The 14883-nt window shown below is 42.2% G+C and overlaps 1 protein-coding gene across 1 annotated transcript; it reads right to left on the bottom strand.

Annotated features, from left to right (window-relative positions):
• Positions 1–12946: 12946 nt before the first annotated feature.
• LOC109424681 (nitrilase and fragile histidine triad fusion protein NitFhit) lies at positions 12947–14872 on the bottom strand. Its single transcript, XM_062843093.1, has 5 exons — positions 14722–14872; positions 14442–14655; positions 13997–14390; positions 13429–13930; positions 12947–13367 (listed from the first exon to the last, which is right to left on the bottom strand). Exons 2-5 carry the CDS (start codon positions 14648–14650, stop codon positions 13018–13020), a joined length of 1455 nt encoding a protein of 484 aa, XP_062699077.1. The 5' UTR covers positions 14651–14655; positions 14722–14872; the 3' UTR covers positions 12947–13017.
• Between the last annotated feature and the right edge of the window lie 11 nt (positions 14873–14883).

The following is a 14883-nucleotide window of genomic DNA, read 5'->3' as shown; positions in this document are numbered from 1 at the left end:
GCGAATATTGTGGAATCACTTCTTCTTCTTCTTCTTGGCGTAACGTCCTCACTGGGACAAAGCCTGCTTCTCAGCTTAGTGTTCTTTGAGCACTTCCACAGTTATTAACTGAGAGCTTCCTCTGCCAATGACCATTTTGCATGTGTATATCGTGTGGCAGGCACGAAGATACTCTATGCCCAAGGAAGTCAAGAAAATTTCCTTTACGAAAAGATCCTGGACCGACCGGGAATCGAACCCGTCACCCTCAGCATGGTCATGCTGAATACCCGTGCGTTTACCACCTCGGCTATATGGGCCCTCACTATTTTCAATTATGTAATTTTTTTTATTCCTTCAGGAAATAACTTGAAAAAAATGTAGAACATGCTTGGGAAAATAACTACTGTATAGCCGAGGGCTGAAAGTCTCTCTAATAAAGATAAAAAAAATTAAAAAAATTAAAAAAAACTACCAAATTTCTTGAGATTTTTTCGGCAAAGCTATTAGGAAAATCCCATAGAAGTATTCGCTTAAACCACTAGGTATATTTTGGTATATGTATTTAGGTTAAGCTTCTGGTAGATTTTGTGTGCTATTTCAGAAAAAAAAAATATCAGTGCTTCTATAAAAGCTTCTAAGTAACTTGGGGAGTTCCTCAAGATCGGGTTTCTAAAACATTATCTTGGGTTCTTTACCCATAGTGACTGTTTTGGTTCCATTTGCTCAGAATAGTGAATCCAATTTCAACAATCGCCCAAAAATAATGACAATGTTGCAACCTGAATTTGTTGCAACAATCCATCCCATGCGACTTAGGTTTGTCCCAATTGGAACAGAGTTGGATAAAGATTAATCATCGCGAATTTTCAGATTTTCAAACCATGCATTGCGATTCGGTAAACACTGCAACACTGTTAAGGATTTATCATCAAACAGTATCGATTTTAGGTTAGTAATGATCGAATAGTTAAGAAATACGCAACAAATTCAGCTTCTGTTTTGTCACCAACAAAACAAAATCGAGATCATGGCATCATTTGTTATCAGTTGGGAGTAATCGCCACGCCTTTTTTGCCCAACAAACATTTTAGCTGTATAAGAGCTGAACAAACAACTCTTAAGCAAACTTTAGCTTAAGAAACTGTTATTCAGTTACTTATGTTTCTTGGGTGTTGCTTGTTTTGTGCCTCTTTTGTCCGGCAATTCTCTTCTCTGGCTCTGGCTCAGAATAATATTTCACTATACCCTTGGACTACTTCCTGACGAAGTTTTCGTAGAAATTTCGAAAAAAGTTTGTGTTCGCAACAACAGTAAATGTAGCTATCACAAACTGGTAAGCTTCATGAAGTTTGTTCACAGATCAGGTAAAATGCAAATGCATTTACTACTATGGCAATAGTAGCGCCACAGTCCGTTGTAATATATCACAGCCACAAACGTGAATAATAGAGCCCTTCAACACCCTAGAAAGGCTCATTGATAACAGTTTTTGTCCTTGTGTAGTGGAAAAAAGGATGTCACTTTCACACAATACAGTTCCATCCTGTGACATCTGTTGGACTGACAATTTTGCCTCGTAAAATATGACTATCATCTACCTGTGTTTCTATTCCCGGTGCCGGCGCATGATACAGGGGATGGCCAAAATGTTTGGGGTAGGCAAGTTGCCTATCTCAAACATTTTGGCCATCCCCTGTAGCTTGGGAAAATGTTTCCAAGCCAAAAAGTGTCCCGACAGGCCGGTTGATGGGAATACAGCCTACTCCTTGTTATCAGCCCTGCCATCAGCAGACAATAGATACATCTTATAAGTACACTTCATTTGCTTGACGCTCTTGAAATTTCTAGACTGATATGGATGCTGCAAACGGGGACAGATTTGGGTTACTTAGTACACAAAGATATTTTGCAAAACTCCTGGTTGAAGCGAAAATGCTCCAAAGATATAAAGACTAAGGACTAAGGCTAAACTAAATACAATTTCTCATTTTTTGTTTTATTTTTTTTATTTTTATAAAATTACAGAGTAATGTTTCCTGAATCGGTATACAAAAAATAGTTAGAGGAATCATTCTTGAACGAAATTTAAAAAATCAGAATGTTTTCTGGAAAACTTATGAGCTTCTTCAGCCAAGAAAAAGATTGTGTAACTCTAACGTAACTGTAACTGTAAAGCTAACTGTATGTGAAAACCGATTTTGAAAATGTCATTCCACCATTTTATAAAAAAAACTGAGGAAATACATCCACTTTCACCTCTGGTGACGTGCATATACTGAATAGATATATGTACAGGGGGTGGCCAAAATGTCAACATGCTGTAACTTTTCATAGAGTGCATCAAAAATCTCAAATTTTGACTGTTTATAAACCTGTTATATGTGCATCATTGGTACAAATTTGGGCTCGATTGAATAATTTTTCGCGAAGTTAGAACCGTTCGGGTAAAACACTATTTTTTAGACAACTCATTTTTGTGCTGCCATATCTCGGAAACCAGTGAACCGAATTGAATGATTTTTTTTAACGTTTATCAACAATATATTGATACTTAATACAAAGTTATAAAATGTTATATTTTCTCACGGTGAATTAAGTTGTACCGGGTTGAAATTTTTACCCATAAAGAGTAAAATTAGCCAAATTTACAATACCACACAAAAATTACTAAATGTGTCCTTCCTTTAATCTAAATAGGCTCTAACATATCTGATATTCTGTTCTCAAGATAACTTGAGAACAGAAGTGAAAAGAGATCCATACAAATTTTTAAAAAATAGTATGGACTGAAGTCTACGAGGGGAGAGAAGAGTGCAGTTGAATGCTAAATAGCTGTGAAGAATTAGCATTAAGTTAAAATTCACAAATACAAAGAAATTTAAAAAAATGCTAAATTGAGCGGTCCATTATCTTTTCAGCAACGAGTAACTTTAGTTTGTGAAACCTGGGTATCAAAAAATCCGTTTTTAATAGTTGGTCCTTTACATTTGTAAGGCTATATGGTTTTGTGGGCAAAATTTAGATTATATTAATCAAAAATGGCAAACATTTTTCATTCTCGGTATGCTTGCATAATGGAAATGCACAGTGTAATACACACATGGTCAATTTTGTTATAGCAATTTTTTTTCGGGGCACTGGCGTGCGAAATTCTGGCTTTCGGTTTGAATAGGTCAAATCTACATAGGAATCACTGCAAACATACGACCTATTCAAATCGAACGCCTGAATTATTTTTTTATTGTACACTGTAGAGCAGAGATTGAAATTGTTCTCACTGCTATTATTTTGAGCAATTTCACAAAATGTTGACCTTTTTTGCAAGCGCTCCGAAGAAATCTAAATTTTACTATAACTAAATTGACCATATTTGTAGTTCACTGTCAAATTTTCAACTCAACCGGTCATAGGAGAACAAAGTTACACCATGTCAAAGTTGGCTATTTTATATGAAAATTAGCTTCCACTGTTATTTTTAAGAACACAGCTGGGATTTTGTTATTATCGTACAAATTGGGCCGAAGGGTCGCAGATTTTCGTGTTTTTTTTCCGCAGACAGGGCTCATGGATATATGAACAAAAAAAATGAATGAAATTCAGGGACGCCTATTTTCCCAGAAAACTCAGGTGGATTTTTTTTTGTTTTCCCCTGATACTACTTACTTTGAAAAATCATAACTCAAGAACGAAGCATCGTAGAAACAAAGTTTTTTAATGAAAATGGAAGCAAATTTTCTCAGGATTCCAAAAAAATATGAAGTGGAAAAAGTTTTCCACAAAATTTTCCATCGTTGAGACAATTCATAAAGAAAAGGCGGAAAAACTATGCCTGAACTCACGGAAAATTTTCAAAAAAAATATTTTCGAGGAGGTGATTTCATGAGCTTTGATCGCTGAAATTTTTGGAATGCTCTTTTTTCTTTCCTGAGTTATGGTCATTTTTGTGAAAAATGACAACGTACGCCTGAACGAACTTAAAGAAAAAAAAAGATTCATAAAGCGTCTCCTGTGCCCTTTTGGAGAAACTCCAGGAAACATTATTAGAGAAAAATTTTAAGCGATTAAGCGAAATATATGGAGTAACTCAAATCATCCTGGAGAAAATAAACCTGAAGAAACTCAATGAGAAAGTTGTGGCAATACTGCATGAAAATTATAGGAGCATCTCCTAGCAAAATATTCTGGTGCCACTCTACCAGAAATTTCTTAAACAACTTTAGAATAAATTCCTCGAGCAACAAAAAGAGAATTTTCAGGAGTAACTACAAACAAGATGCCAGGATCAACTGCATCAAGACACAAAAGATGCCTATATCGCCTGAGGAAATTTTGAGCAATAAATTTGAAGCAACTTATGCAGACACTTTAGAAGATAATGTTGAAGAAACTTCCGGAAACAATTGTTAAAAATCTAATTTTTGAAGAAATTTAATGATGAAGTATTTCATCAACTTTAGAAGAGACTTATGGGAAGAATTTACTAAAATCTAATCTATCTAATCTAATCTAATACAAACGCAGCCAGTACGAGAAAGCATCCTGGAAAGTAATCACAATCAGGTTAGATTAGACCCAATTACTTTTCTTGTCAATATTGAGGCTTGCAGCATATCAATAATATGGTGCAAGCGTCAAAGCGGCCAGGCCTACTGCGTTGTATTTGCCGCAAAGATGATTCTTCGAATTGTCTCGAGTTTGAACGATTGTTTTCCGTCGAAGCAATTCTAGAATCTGCAGGGGAGGAGGGATGCGTGGACATACCGTACCAAACGTTCCAAATATGTGTTAAATTTGATTGAGAAATATAGGAATATGTAAATAATGATACTGAATGGAATATGGTGAATATTGGAAAGCTCTCACTCATTTAGCTTGTGCGGTTTGAAGTTATTCTTGATGATCCCCGTGATGCTAAATTTCCTATCTACGTCTGCCGGACAATTGGTAGCGGTAGCGGCACACGACAAAACGCGAGAACAACAACGAGTTTCGGCACTTTTGACTTTTCCCGGTCCCGACTAATTATACGACACGAAACTACTGAACTCTCCGGAACACGTAGTACCGGCTGTCACGCCACGACCGGAATCGCGAAAAAAGGGCAGCGGAGAAAACTTTTTATTAGAACGCACTTTCATTTTCGCAATCAACTTTCTATCTTAAAACATGGTCTGGAGTCGAAATTTTCAATGCTTGAGGCGTAGCACCCGCCGAATCTCTCTTATGGGAAGAATTTACTAAAATCTTCAAGAAACTCCTGGAAATTTTTCGGAAAAATCCGGAAGCTATTCTACGAGAAATTCTCGGAAACGATTAATGAGGAATTCCTGAAGTAACTTCAGGGCAGTTCCAAAGGCAAATCTAAGAGAAGTTCTTGGAGGTGTTGCAAGAGAATTCTAGAAAAACTACAAGAAACTTCAGGAAATTTCTCGAAAACCTCCTGGAGCAACTCCACAAGAAATTTCAGGAGATAATCCAGCGATTGGAGCGATTCAAAAGAAATTCTTGTAAAAGCTGCTTGACAAGTTCATGAAGTGGCTTCAAGGCAATTCTAGGGGCAACTTCTAAATTGTTTGTTTGAATTTCAATTTGAAGCTCAATCGTTTTTCTCAATCAAACTTATGAATCTAAATTGAACTCCACGAAGGGCAATAGATTATAAAGTTTGACCCTTATACAAGCTCTGAACAGTTCAGATCTATATATATAAAAATGCAGTGGCATACGTGGGACCGCGCATAACTTGCGAACGGAAGGTCCGATGTTGATCGACTTAGTTTTGTTCTGTTAGTTTTCACCCAAGGAAGGTTTATGAGGCATAAAACATGGATAAATTGGGAGCTTTTGAAAATCGATCTTCCATAATTTTGTGACCGGGGAGTTGGTCTTGGATAGAAACTTGAAACGTCAAAAAACGCAGTAGGCAAGACAAAGTTTGCCGGGTACAGCTAGTTTTTAATAAATATGCTTTACAATTGTTCTTTTTGTGCATCGATGTTTTATGCGGCCCGCAGGTCGATCCCGAATTGCAAATTTGGCCCGCGGTATCCTCCAGCCTGAGCACCACTGCTTTACATTATCCTGCCCGTGAAGTTCCGGAGAACTTTCCTCTTTTGGAGCCACCATGCTCCTGATAATCTTTTATGTATAAATGATTGAAAGATATTGAACGAACGTTCAACAAATCTAGCTTCACGACCGAACGGTTCAGAACTTCTTCCGTTGGTTTCATTTTTGCGCATCTAACCTGCCCATTCTTCCCTTGAAACACCTCGAAGAAACGGCCTTTAAACCATCCATTCCGTTTGTTCTCATCTGAGGAACAGTAGATCTACCGCCCATATAGTCAGAACTGATAAGGGCGTGGATATCTAGCAATATCATGCTGGGAATGACGGGTTCGATTCCAGGTCATTTCAGGAACTTTTCGTAAAGGAAATTCCCTTGACTTCCTTGTACATAGAGTATAGCAATTGTGCCTGCCACATGATATACGCATCCAAAATGGTCCTTGACAGTGGAAGGGGCCGTCGGCTTTGTGGAAGATCGCGCACACGTTGGCTTTTTGCAGTTGAGGAGGACTTTCAGGTTATGTTTAGTTGGCGATTCAGTCATCAAATTGATTGAAAACGATGATTAAATTTTCATCCAACGTTTCGCTTCGTATGGAAGCTTCTTCAGGGACTCTAAAAGTGTAGTTTATTTACTGTTTGTTTGTCATTAGTGCTTAATTTCTTACCAATTTGTATCGTTTTTTTTTTTTTGTCTAGGAGGACCTAAGAACTCTAAGCCTTCAGGGCAACTGGAAGCGATTGGCCCAGAAACGAGCCCAGTGGAAGCGAACGCTTCATTCGGCGTAGCCGTAGACTCACCGCTACAACCATCAAGTATCAATATAAGTACCAAAATTATCTATTTGCAATACCAGGATAACTTATCCATAGTTACCTTGTTTTGGTAAAATACCAGGTTTTGGTATGGTGCAATTATATTTCAATTATTCGTTCCTGCTTGGGTAACTATTGCTTGTTCAACTGCATCAAAATTTCCGAATGAGCGGAAACAAAATATTATTTTTTCACGCCTTAGCTTCAAGTCCCACAAAGGCAACAAAGTTCAAAGAAAACGAATCCTCGCTGCTACGCAAACTTGCACGAATTACCATCTAAATTGGCGCTTTATTCCGTCCTAACACATTCGCTACATTTGCCATACCGACCGACCAGTTGACTGTTGGCAAACAATTTACGGCCCTCCTCAGTGCTCACTCCAGGGCCAGAGATGATAGCGTCCATGTAAATATTTTTAGTCTGTGAGGGTCTCTGCGCCATTAAAATTACCGCTCACTCGCTTAAACTATGTTTGCATAATTTGTTTTCTCCACAATGAACCGCGCCTTGGGTCCCTCTCGAGGGTGGTGGCACAGTCATTGTTTTCTATAGCTACATCTAATGCTAAGGAGTGGACCGCTGTGGCGTGGCGCACCAAAAGGCGCAAAAGTTGGAAGGAATGATGAAGCAAGTTTTCCGTATTTCTCGGTGTCACCAGCCACAGCTTCATGTCACGATGATGACATGAACAATCTGAAGAACAACCAAACTTGATTAGTGGTTCGTTTACAACGTTAGGGAAACTTGTTGAATATATCACCCAGGGACGGAAATAGGTTGAGATTGGGTTGCTGGAAGGAAATGACGTAGTCGTCCGCGTGGACAGTTGAGATGAATCATTCGAATGTCTTTGCCAAAAGATTTTTGCATGTATATTTCATAATTTATGTCAATCGTCTATTTTATTCAAATCCCATGCTTCATTGAGCGACAACTCATCTGCAAACATTTTAGCTCAAGTGTTCTCCGCCTGAATAGCAGTGACTACTAACTCATCAACCGCAGAAGCATATAAGACAGCTACAACATTGAACAAGTGGAAGTCCATTGCCAAGCTTGTGCAGATATCTTGTTGCAACGTTTCTAAACTGTCTAGGCTATGGACTCTACAACAAGCTCTTGTCTGCCGACAATAACTTTTTATTACTTATTATAACTTCAACCACATTCGACCCTCTAGTCAAGTACGACGAATTCAAGTAAATTCCCTCAAATTAAATAACCTTTCTTAAATAAAATGTCATTGCATTCAGGGCCGTTGTAGGACCTGAAGCAGGTATTAATGAGGATAGAGAAAAGGATGTTTAAGGTGTAATTATCGTGGGGAAACGAGAATCGGGAACGAATGGATCCCCAGGAACTCCCTGGAGTATGCATGCCCAATCTAAGTTTTCTCAAAACTCCCTTGAAACCCCGTGAATCCTTTTGAAAATCATTGAAAGGCAGCTGAAGTATTTTTGAAACTCCTGAAATTCCCTGAAACTTTCATAAGCGCCCCTTAAAATACATAAAAACCCAGTTGAAATCCGCAGAAACCCCTACAAACCCCTCATAATCTCCTTAAATTAATTGCAACTACCTGAAACTCCTATTGAAATCCCTCAAAACCATGAAACCCCATATAACATCTCGGTGTATTGCTAACTTGATTCAATACTTGATAGGCAACAACTCATAGGGATGAGTCTACGCCTAGGTCTACACCGAAGTAAAGCATTCGCCTTCACTGGTCTCGTTGTTGAGCTTCGTAGCCGTGTGATTAGGATCACAAAGCTTTTAATAGCACCATGCTATGGGGTGAGGGTTCGATTCCCGCTCCGGGCGATGAAACTTTTCATGAGGATAGTTTCTTCTCCGTATCCACTGGTGCATGCTCCGTGTGTCCGTTTTTTAGTGCTAAGTTTCTTTCAGTCTGTACAGCCTCTGGCTGAAGACGGTATCCGTGTCTTTTTTTTTCACCTATATTTATTCTTAGCTAGCTGTCCCGGCAAACGTCGTACTTCCTGCCTACTGTGTTTTTTGACATGCAGCTTTGTGGAAAAATGTTCCGCAAAACGGAATTTCAAACTTTCTTGTTTTCGATGCGTTCCCGGTCTGTTTTCCCAATTATTTTTTAGTACGAACACGTCGGATCCCTGCGCGAATGAAACACTGAAAGAATGGGCCGTTGGGCCATTTTCGAGCCTATTCGTGACATACAAACACCATTCCATTTTTATTTATATAGATTTCCACGTGCTGCCTATCTATATATGTGAAGTCTTCGTTTTACTTTACAACAAAAATGGTATACAAGTTGAAAAACGGTATGGTGATTATTTGCCTGTGCAGCCTTTGACGCTCTCTTACTCACTCCCACAGGAAATTTGACGTTTACTGAGGCCACCGATTTCAAACACAAACTGGTGCACAGGCTAATGATATAACGTATTTGACATGTCGGTGCCCTCTATACAATCGAAAAGGTTCCAACTCTTTGAGCCAGAGTTCCACTTTTGTTATGTGCTTAGGGGCTGTTCATAAACTACGTAAACCAAATTTGGGTGATCTCAGACCACCCCCTCCCACCTCGTAGGCTTTCGTCCACACAAAAAATTTGAAATTTTTGTATGGAGTGTAAACTTTGGTCAAAAAGTTCACGTAAATATTTGCTGAGACCAGGCTTTCCAAATGTACATCCTTCTCGCAACAGCCCGCGCAAGGCTGAATCGACACTCTCTTATGTGTGCAGACCATGTCTCGTTACCGTGTGCAACACCATCAGTGAGAAATGTATCGCCAACAGCACGCACACGCATGAGCGAAAGATGTATTGAAACAGCCGCTGCTTTGGCTGCTTGCCTGACAGTTGCATACTCGAGTCGTATCGAGCCGAGTGGGAAACGTCGTGAGTATTGTTGGCCGCATGGCGATGACAATCTTCGGCTAACCAAGCCGGCTGTCGCGTAAAGGGTGTCATAGGCTGTCACGGGAGCACATGGCTTAACGCTAAAAGTTATTCACAAAATATGTGCTCAATAAACAATTTTTTTACAAACATGATATGCCTTTCACAAGATGCCCCAGGGGCGAAAAGAAGTTTGTGCCAGCGTTTGTCAAAATTGTAATCTGGCTAAAATATACCACTGATGTGAGATTCAACTCTCTTTTATATTGAAAACATGGCAGTGCATTTCACATGCCAATAAAAAATAATGCTATGCAAAATACTCTACTAGAATAAGACTTACAGGTACATATTCTCTATTTGAAAAATACATAATACATGAAACGCGTCGATAATTTTGAGCGTGCGATATACCACGATACTCGACATGTTCAACAGAAGTAAAATGCTCGGGCCGAGCGCAGCGATTTTCGTCACTTCGTGTCCAGCCAACGAGAGACGGTTTGGGCTAGAGCCGAGGTTGTCATCGGCGAACGAAAGCAAAGCGAAAGCAGACAATGTGAGCAGTTCCCGACAGTGATGTTGTAGGTCGTATGAGTTTAATTCTGTGGGCTGTCATGAACCATGCATTCACAAGGCTGTCATGGGAATAAGAGTGTGACAGCCATCAAAATGCTATCATGATGCGGTACTTTTGGGAAGCCTGGCTGAGACACAGCGATCGCCGAGCTCATCTTAGTGTGTAGTTTATGAACGGTCTCTTTACGTTCGAAGATTGCAAAGGCTCTCCGATCAACTTCTCTCAAAGTCCACGATTCTCGTTCGCTTCTTTTGGAGCACTATCTCGGTCGTGTTGGTTACAGCGTAAACCGTAATAGCGTAAACCGTCGATAGATCCTTTCGGAAGCTGATCTGGTTATCCGAGAGGCTAGAGTCATTTAGATCATCAGCTTCGAAAGAATGATTCGATCCAACAGTTCCCCGGCGGTCTCCAGAAGGCAGATAGGTTTGTATGCCGACGGGTCGCCAGGTGGCTTCCCGGGTCTGGGCAGTAGAACCAATCTTTGCCTTTTCCACCTCTCCGGAAATTCCCTCAGTCTAGACACATCTGCAATTCTGCATAGCTATTCTGAACATGTCAGCCTTGAAGGACGTCTTGATGGCTACTGTCGGGATACCGTTCGGACCCAGAACCTTGTTCAACTTAAGCGACTTCACTATTGCGATGACCTCATAATTCGTTACCGGGACGGGGGCCCTTGGTCTTGTATCGTGGCGCGGGAACAACGTTTCCACGATCTTCTGCAGCATTTCTGGGGAGCTGCACTTCCATTCTACCCTCATCGGTTCGAGCCCTTTGCATCCTCCTTCTAGCTCTTAGGCAGGATGCGTGGATATCTGCGATTTCTGGACACTACCAGTACACCGGTTTGCGTCCATTTCTGGGTAGGGATCGCCTGGCATAGCGGCGTCACATGCACGGCTTAGGGTTCCGACTAGATCATTGCTGGATAGATCGTCGGTGTTACCCTCCATAAGCAATCGCTCCACAAATGCCGGCTTATCGAATCGCGCGGTCAGCCATCCCCGATGACTGTCGATGATCTTCGGCTGGGTCCGTTTTCTTCCATGTTCCACCCTATATCAAATCGCCTGGTGGTCACTGTGCGTATGTACATTGTCGACCCTCCAGTCCGAGCTAGGGTTTAGACCCGGACTCCAGAAGATAACAACAATGATGAACTCTGCACCGTTCGTACTGTAAGTTTTTTTTTGTTGCCTACGTTCACGACATACACGTTATTCAGTCTAGCCATAGCTTCGAGTAGAGCCCAGCCTCTCGCGTTAGTCAAGCGGCTATCCGCTCTCCGCCGATGACCATGGGACTCACTCCTACTAGTGCGCTTGAAGCCCTCGTGCGACGTGGAAATTATTTCCTGGACCGGAAAACGGCTGGTTGCACAGATCGCCGCTAGCTTGACCATGGCCATATCCGCTACCCAGTTTACGTCGGGAGGGATGCGGTATGGGTCCAAAAGTAGGACGATGTCTGACTCCGAGACTGACTGCCACAGCAACTGTTGTGCGGCTTTACAGTGGTTCAGGTTTAGCTGTGTAGCCTGCTATCATCGGCTGATTCGACCTCCTCGCGTGCCTGGACATTAAGGTCCGCCCGTGTCACCCTTGTTCGCCTTGCAAATCAGGCATTTTAGTGCCGAGTTGCAATCCCTGGCGATATGGCTCTCCACTCCGCAATTCCTCTAGAGCTTGCTCCTTTCTGGGCCTTTACAAGACCCTCTCGCGGGCGGATCGACACACTTGGTGCATCTCCCTCGCACTGCTGTTTAAGTGCGGCTGCGAGCGCTTCTGCGTCGGTGATCTCGTCCAGGTTTTTACACTGGAGAGTCCCCTCCGCCGTTAGGACTCTTACTTGCACTTTTTCGCCCAATACGCATTGAGCTGTAGTGCTTTGTAGGAGGTGCCTTTTTTGCCGCCTCTTTTTTCAGCACTAGCATCATCTCTCCAGTCCTGGTGCGCCGGATGCTTTTTACATTCGCGCCCAGCGGTGTGAGACGATTTTCGCCTCGCATGGCCCTCAGCACCTCGGCGTACGTGTCTGCCTCCGCTATGGCTCTAGCGAGCTGCATGGTTTCAGGTCCTTGCTGGTGGTAGTCCGTCCACTCGTGTAGCCGATCAGTTCGTCCAGCTGTTCGAAAGTTACCAACATCTTTGGTAGACCACTCCTGATACGGTTCTGCGTTAAGGTTCTTATCTACCAGCTTAAACAACAAAGCAGCTCGTAAGAATATTATCGAAGCTGAAAGGTGAGAACTTCAGAGTGTCGGGTTAAGCCATTTCGTCGGCTGTTTCAATAAACACACCACTTGCACAAACTTGCAAATGCGTCTACTCAGAGCTTTTGCCATTTTTAATGCAGCCTACATTGTGATATTCCAGAACATTTTAATTCCATCATGTGTCTCCTGTGTCACCTAAAGCGAATGAAGTTGTTATCATACCCGCTTCGTCGACGACAGTCAATTCACAACGGACCTAGACCATTACCAAAAATTGAGTTTGATCATGTTTTATCTTAAGTTTTATCTCAAGTTGTTACACAAAATAAATAAATTATAAAAAATAGGACTCATTCGGCACTGAATAAGGTCAGACATTAATAAAAATATAATATTTTCAAGATAGTTACAACATTATATATCTTATCGGTACACATAAAACGCCCACCAAATACCAACCTCACAACCCCATTCGGACAAACTCGTCCCGAAATCGGCCCGCCTCGGCTCGCATTTCCTCCAGTGGCCGCCGGGGCTGTTCCGGTTTCGTGTCGTGCAGATTCAGCTCGGTGTAGATCTGATCGTTCTCGGGAAAGTCGCCTTTATGTCGGGGCATCACGTGGCAGTGTACATGGAACACGGTCTGGCCGGCATCCGGCCCATCTTGGACTGTGACGGTGGCCGACGAACCACCGTACAGACTCTCGGCCACCTTCTGCACCTTACACACCGTCTGGAAGAAGTCGTTGATTTCAGCCGAGGTTAGATCCGGCATCCGGGCTGCCCATCGCTTCGTGGAGACGAGGACATCTGTGAAGTTGGAAAGGCAATTATTATTTTGATTTACTAATTGAAAATGGGATTGACTTACGCCCTGGAACAACACAGCGAATATTTACAAAGGCGTAGCATAGATCCGATGAGTAGAACACTGTATCCTTCGGAATGTCATAGCCACCGAAGTTGTACTTCTCGTCAAAGCTCTCCAACTTTGCGGATCCCTTTCGATAGGACAAATTGTAGATATCGTCTCTCCGATGCTCGAAGCAAGGCATATTCTGTCGTACGTTGGCCAACTTATCAAAATCCAACTCAACGACCACGACGTCTAAGTCCTGTTGACTGGCTTGGCCGAGAATAACGCCCCAGGGATTGACGACCATGGCGTGGCCGTAGCTTTCGCGCTTTTTATTGTGGAACCCAATTTGTGCTGACGCTATCACGAAGCATTGGTTTTCGATAGCACGGGCTCGGAGCAAAACTTCCCAATGGGCACGGCCTGTTGAGACGGCAAAAGCGGAAGGGTAAGTCAGGATCTCTGCTCCCTGTTTTCGAAGCAAGGTACTAGCTTCCGCAAAACGAACGTCGTAGCACTAAAATGATCAAATTTTTGGTTTGTAATACACTTCAACCAGAGTCAGCATTCATGTTCAACTTACAATTTGCAATCCAACTCTTCCGATGGGAGTCTCAATCGGCGGTACCAGCTCGCTTCCCGATCGCACCGTTTCCGATTCCCTAAACTTGAACTCCGGCGTCACCACGTTGAACATGTGCAACTTTCTATACTTGGCCACCAGCTCGCCCCGATCGTCTATTATGATGTGGGTGTTGTAGATATTCCGAACGTCCTCTGGCGTCGTCGTCGTCGATTCCGCTATCGATTCGTGGACGCCTCCCATCGACAGCCACAGACCGTTGTCCTTGGCCAGTTTCTGGTATTCTGACACTGTTTGACCGGTTAGCGGTTCGGACAGCTTCAGCGTTTCCTCCCGATTGCTTCCTACGTAGTCACAACATTCCGGGAAGAACACAAACTGAAAACGAGCGGAACTAAGGTCAAACAACCGGTCAACGAATTACCGGTATGAATCGGTCTTACGCTAGCTTGTGGCCTTTTGGATGATGGTCTTCACTTGGTTCAGGTTGTGGTCCTTATCGTTGGTGGAGCGCATCTGGGCGATGGCAATCCTCGGGTTGGAACCGGCTCTCAATACAGCGCTGGCACCAGACATGTTTCTTCGGAATCTCTGAATGCCGCTGATTCGCCTTGCCAGCAGAGCACCACTCATGAGCAAAAAGGATGGCTGCATTCAGTCTAGAGGCAAGAATTCACTGCTAGTTTCATTGCTAATTTCATAAAAAGGAAAATAAACAAGCTTACCTGATTATTCAATCAAAATTTGCGTCAGTTTTATCACTGGATGCTTTCTTATCAGTACGTAAACTGTTTATCACTGCTAAACAAAACACTCTGGAACGGGAACAGCTGATGACAAGCGAGTGGCAGGCTCTGGAGCCTTTAGGCCACCCTATTCGAAAGCTT

Source organism: Aedes albopictus, chromosome 3, assembly GCF_035046485.1.
Source record: "Aedes albopictus strain Foshan chromosome 3, AalbF5, whole genome shotgun sequence".
Classification (NCBI taxonomy): domain Eukaryota; kingdom Metazoa; phylum Arthropoda; class Insecta; order Diptera; family Culicidae; genus Aedes; species Aedes albopictus.
Note: the sequence above shows the minus strand (reverse complement) of the source record. Positions and strands in the feature narration are given on the sequence as shown.